We start from the raw sequence: 6000 nt of genomic DNA, 5'->3' as shown, positions 1-6000 counted from the left end.
TTGGTGTGAATTTTTACTTTGGTATAAAATAAACTTGAATAAATCTACCCTTAATTTTGAGAAATTAAATTAATAAAACTATTAATATATCTTACCTCTAAGATACGATTTTGAGTAGTATGTAACAAAAAAATGAGTTAGAAATAAAATATTATATTATTTCCCCTAAAAAAAATTATATTATTTGTGTCATTGATAAGTAATAAAAAACAAGTAAAAAATAGATTTACATATACAAAGTATTTTTTTTTTATAAGGAGATCTCTTTTCTGTTATAAAAACAGATTTCTCTATTTTTATGAAATTTCTTGGAAGATTTTTATTTTTTTTAGGAAGGAATTCTACGAAGAATTTTAAAAAGTTATTCAAAAATAAATAACAAAGATATTCTTTTATAATAAAATAAAAAGATATCAACTCCAAACATATACTAGTATTGCAAAAGATTTGATGTGTATTATCTTTTGATAAGTAAAGAAAAAAAAAAACGTGTTTTGAGTATGTCACCGTCCAACAATAATACATGAGCATGTAACAAAAAAAACTGTAGCAAGCGTAAAAGTAGATAAGATATAGTTATTGGAGAAAAAATCAAGAACTAATTAACTCTTCATTATTTCTTCTATAAATACTCATCACCACTCTTCTACCGTATATCACTCACTTTCGCTAATTAACTCTTTCTCTTTTTTTTTGTTCTCTCTTCAAGACTCCAACAACTGCAACCATGCTTGTTTACCAGGATCTTCTTACAGGTATAAAAACCTTTCATCTTTGAGATTTTTTTCCTTTAGTTTTCGTTTGTTTTTCTTTTCATAGAATTTTGATTTTGATGTTGTGTTGAATGTTAAATACTTGTTCCTGTAATTAGTGCATAATTGGATTTTGTGTTATGTTTCTCATAAACCTCATTTTGGTTTTAAATAATTATTGTCCCATATATAAAACAGAGAAGTTTTATGGTTGATCTATAAGTGTTTTTTCTTGTCCAAAAAACAGAGAAGTTTTAAGGTTTTTCAAAAAGAATATGAAGTTTTCTGTTTGTGTTCTGTGGTTTAACCTTTAGATTTGAAGGAGTGAAAGTAACTTTTATTATTTTCCAAAATTTTGATAAAACTTGTTGGTCTAATTTTAAAGTTGTTGTTTTTGTGACAGGGGATTAAATTTATGATTTTAATTACCACAAGTGTTACATGAATATTTTTTACCCTTAAACATGATTACCCTAACCTAATACTTGATTGTGGATTTTATTTTCTTGGTTACTGATTGTGGATTTTAGTTTGTGAGATTGCTAACTGCTACAAATATTTAAGATTATTGCTTTTGGTTGCTGATAGATTGAGTAAAATAATGTTGCTAACTTTACTTTGGCGATGAATTTTTCTAGGTGATGAGCTTCTCTCTGACTCATTCCCCTACAAGGAAATTGAGAATGGAATGCTTTGGGAAGTGGAAGGAAAGGTTTGGAACAAACAAATTTCTTTTTTATAATGTTTCTTTCTATGCTTTATTTTTTATGTCACCAAATATATGTTCATAAATAAATTAGCCTAAAGTTTATTGTGTGATGTGATTATTTGCAGTGGGTTGTTCAAGGAGCAGTGGATGTGAATATTGGTGCTAATCCTTCTGCTGAGGGTGGAGACGAGGATGATGGTGTCGATGATCAAGCTGTCAAAGTGGTTGATATTGTTGACACTTTCAGGCTTCAGGAGCAACCAGCTTTTGATAAGAAGCAATTTGTTACTTATATGAAAAGATATATTAAGTTGCTGACATCTAAATTAGAGCCAGAAAAGCAAGAGTTGTTCAAGAAGCACATTGAAGCAGCAACTAAGTTCCTTCTCCCTAAACTCAAAGACCTACAATTGTATGTGTTTCATCACTATCTTTCATCCTTTTTGGTTTTATTAAGTTTATTCTTTATTGTGTATAAATAAATAAGAGCAATGCTATATCTCTAGAAAAATAACATCAAGAATTCTTCAAGAATAAAGAATAGTCAATCACAATGCACTATTTGCCACAATTCAAGGAGGTGTGGCTGAAAAATAGGAAGTGGACAAATCAATCATGCAATTAAGATTTGCCAACTGTGTCTTGAAAAATTCTTGAAGCTATTTTTCTTGAGAAGTAGCATTTTCCAATAAATAATCCTAACTGATTGAGTAATTAATCAATGTTACAGTTTTGTTGGGGAGAGCATGCATGATGATGGAAGCCTTGTGTTTGCTTACTACAAGGATGGTGCCACTGATCCAACTTTTCTCTACTTTGCTTATGGCTTGAAGGAAATCAAGTGTTAAGCATGTTTAGTTATCATGTTTTGCTGTTTAAATTGATGTTCTTAATTGGTAGTACTCTAGTGATTTTGTTGAGTTTTTATGAATTTTTAAGTTCTAATTAGGAGGTTGTTTCAAAGATACATTTTTATATGGTTCTTATTTTCCTATGAAGTTATGATTTTAGTCATGTATTTGTGTTCTGTTTGCCAAGTTAATCATCATGTTAATAATTTCTAATGTTACCTGTTCGCCCATAAATCATTTTTTTTATCAATTCATTCATTGAAAATTTTCACCCAAATAATGGCTTTTCTACCAAATTTGTATATTTTGATCTTTATCAGCCAATCTCAAAATTGATTTCATTATATTTGGTAGGGCGTGTGGTGGCATCGTGACAACATCCAAACACATGCTTTAAGATTTTGATTAACTAATGTTTTAATCAACACTATCAACTATCGTCTAGGGAAATCAAAATAAAACAATGACAAAATTACACAATTTATCCATTAACTCAATTTTAAATAACAATTTCGTATTTTTTTTCCTTCTGATTTAATCATTTATGTTATAGTTAGGTAAACATTTCGTCCTTTATTTTTTTTTCTTTTTCCGATTTAGTCATTTATGTTATCAAAACAAAATCAAAAAATTCATAAAAATAAACTTATAAAAATTCATCAAACTCATAAACAAACTCAAATCTTCATCGTACAAACATAGAAACCTTAATTCCATTGAAAAGAAATCCTATAATAAATGATAACAATGTTGACATTTTATAACATAAAAGATTAAATTGAAAAAATAAAAATAATAAAGGACAAAAATTTATCTGATATAACATAAAGGATAAAATCAGAAAGAAAAAAATTAAAGGAGAAAAGTGTTACTAATTAAAAAAGTAAATGTGTAATTTTGCCTAAAACTATTTACTACTTCGTTATACTAAAGTTTTACTTAACGCCTAGTCAATTGAAATTGATCACATGCTTGTTGAAAATGTATTTGTCAGCCATTGACCATTTTACTACTACACCTCATGCGCAACCCAAAGTACATCTACATTTCACAACAAACTTTTAGGAAAAGAGAAATGATATTTTGACAACCACTTTTTAACAACTTTTGAACAACTTTCTCTATCATACTCACATGATATTGTTATCATCTCTCTTCCTTTTTCTCTCTCCATTGTTTTTGACCAATAAGAAGTGAGAAAAACAAGGTTGTCAACAAAGTTGTCATCAAATAGATGTCAAAATATCATTACTCTTAGGAAAATTATTGGTGAACACCCCTTTTTCAATACCATTGCCATACACCTGCTTACGTGGATGCCATCTTTGTGATTTTATTAAAATGCAAGGGGTAAAATTGGAATTTCACATGTCTATTTTTCCTTAACTCATCTTTCTCAGAACTTTCTTCCTCCTCCATCCTATCCTCTTGCCACTGCCGCCTGCTTGCACTGTCGCCGCCCACCTCTCCTTGCTTGCCTCCATCCTTTGCTTTTGAATCTCCTTGTCTCTCTCACTCACTCTCACTCTCTTCTCCCTTCTATCTCTAAACAAAAACACAAATCTCTGTCACCACCAGATACACCACCCTGTGCAACACAACAACGGCCATCATGCCGGCAAATTCATGTCGCCCCCGCCGTCAGCGTCACCCTCAACAACAATTTCTTTTTATAATAAAAAAATGACAAAATAAAACAGAAAAAGAAGAGGAAGGTTTCAAAATTTTCACAAACTTTTTTCCTAATCCAACCGAACCTCTTTCTGTCAAACAATTCTCTGCATCTCTCTCTCAAATCTGTGTCTGGAGGTGGCGAAGGGTGGCCGACGGTGGTGAAAGAAGTGGGAGAAGAGATGGTGAAGGAAAGAGACGGAAGAGAGAGTGAGAGACAAAAAAAAACTGAGATTTTTTTGTGTGGGGACCACATGTGAACACATGTCACAATTTTGTATGGGGGTTCAAAGGGTGTTGCCACATAAGGTGGTACATGTATAACCACCCCAAATTTTAATGTACGTTTTCTCTTTTTAGGCTAAAGTACATCTACATTTCATCACCACAAAGTACGTTAGTGTTTGGTTACACGATGAAAACGTGCATTTACCCCTTGAAACGCGATTCTAGCTGGTTTAGTTTTTTTTCAACTCCATGACGCCATCGGGGTGTGGTTATGGTGCATAAGGAGATCCTTATGCACCGTGCATAATTGCTTTCTACACCCCAAGTGAAAAGAATTATTTGGGGTCAAGCCCACTATAAAATCTATTTATTTGTGGGCCTAATAAAGCCCCATATTATAATTTTTTAAAACCGCTTTCTACACCCAACTTATTAGGATCACTTTTTTAAAACCGCTTATTCAAAACAGCTTATTTATGCAAAACAGCTTATTTGTTCAAAACAGCATATTCAAAACAGCTTATTTATACAAAACAGCTTATTCCAATTTCATTTTAAAAAACAACTTATTTATGCAAAACAACTTATTCAAAACAGCTTATTTATGCAAAACAGCTTATTCGAAACAACTTATTTATACAAAATAGCTTATTTGTGCAAAACAACTTATTCAAAACAACTTATTTATACAAAACAACTTATTTGTGCTAAACATCTTATTCAAAACAGCTTATTTATACAAAACTGTTGATATAAAATCTAAATCCCTATTTTTTAGTTTTAAAGATAACAAACTAATTAAATTAAACTTTATTAATTCTGATTTTAATTGTTATTTAACTTGTGCTCTTGAGTATTTCTTTTTTAAGCTAAAGGTATAAAAGCATTATATGATGATCAAAGAAAGCATCAAGTTGCAAGAGATTGATCTCAAGTATTGGTCTCAAAAATGGACTTAAGTTCAAATCAAGCCAAGCACGTACAGGGCAATGGAAATATTGAGAATGTCACATTTAAGGAGACAATAAATATTTCAAGTATAAGATTTGTTATGACAAGGAAATATTACTTGAAGCTTACTACAAATGTACATATGAACAAAAAGAACATATTTAATATCATGTGCAAAAAAAAAGGTTGACATAAGGAGGACCACTAGAAAATCGACAAACACATCAAAAGTGTAAGACAAATACAAATTTATGAACCTTTGGATATACACTTTATGGTTACCTCACAACATGACAAGAAAGCAACCTAGTACAACAAAAGCCTTTTCTTTGGGCCCAAGGATGAAAGCTACAGCAGGAATGAAAAATAAATGAGTTGTACAAAGCTCATGTTTCACGCAGCAAGCAACAGAGTACAAAGGAAAGCTTCAATATATTTAGAGATCGATCTCAACTATTCAGAAGAACAGTTTCATCTCAAAGGCTCCCTTGAGTCTTGCGCAGCAAGTTTGAAACAAAGTACCAAGAGTTCCTCTCCTATAAATATAAGACTTCAGCAAGAGGAACACATACTTTTTGAGCAAAAAGAAAAAGAACCTATTCATCAAGAATCTCTTTGTTTACAAATCACTCAAGAACTTTATCTTTGATTTGAGCAAGCTGCTCTTTTTATGTATTAAATCTTTGAAGAAGATTAATACTTTTCAAATTCAAATACCTTTGTAAGAAAAATTGTGATTGTGCAGAAGGCACAAAGATTAAAAAAATTCTTGCTCGTAACAGCAAGTGACTTGACCAAGTGAAGGTTGAAAGAAGTTGGTGTAAAGATCAGAAAGATC

At 30.9% G+C, this 6000-nt stretch overlaps 1 protein-coding gene across 1 annotated transcript; it reads left to right on the top strand.

Moving 5' to 3' along the window:
- The first annotated feature begins 655 nt into the window (after positions 1-655).
- On the top strand, positions 656-2475 carry LOC146957267 (translationally-controlled tumor protein homolog). The gene is made up of 4 exons (XM_085735257.1): positions 656-755; positions 1391-1464; positions 1587-1873; positions 2192-2475. The coding sequence occupies exons 1-4, from the start codon at positions 728-730 to the stop codon at positions 2307-2309; spliced, it is 507 nt and encodes a 168-aa protein (XP_085591383.1). The 5' UTR covers positions 656-727; the 3' UTR covers positions 2310-2475.
- Positions 2476-6000: the final 3525 nt, after the last annotated feature.

Source organism: Medicago sativa, chromosome 1 (genome assembly GCF_051527215.1).
Source record: "Medicago sativa cultivar Bolivia chromosome 1, Bolivia_mono, whole genome shotgun sequence".
NCBI classification, from domain to species: domain Eukaryota; kingdom Viridiplantae; phylum Streptophyta; class Magnoliopsida; order Fabales; family Fabaceae; genus Medicago; species Medicago sativa.
Note: the sequence above shows the minus strand (reverse complement) of the source record. Positions and strands in the feature narration are given on the sequence as shown.

Bases quoted from the DNA above. Each gene is read 5' to 3' on its own strand.
- LOC146957267 (XM_085735257.1), top strand. From the start codon at position 728: ATGCTTGTTTACCAGGATCTTCTTACAG. The intron at 756-1,390 runs GTATAAAAACCT...GAATTTTTCTAG, and splicing joins TTACCAGGATCTTCTTACAG to GTGATGAGCTTCTCTCTGAC. The intron at 1,465-1,586 runs GTTTGGAACAAA...GATTATTTGCAG, and splicing joins TTTGGGAAGTGGAAGGAAAG to TGGGTTGTTCAAGGAGCAGT.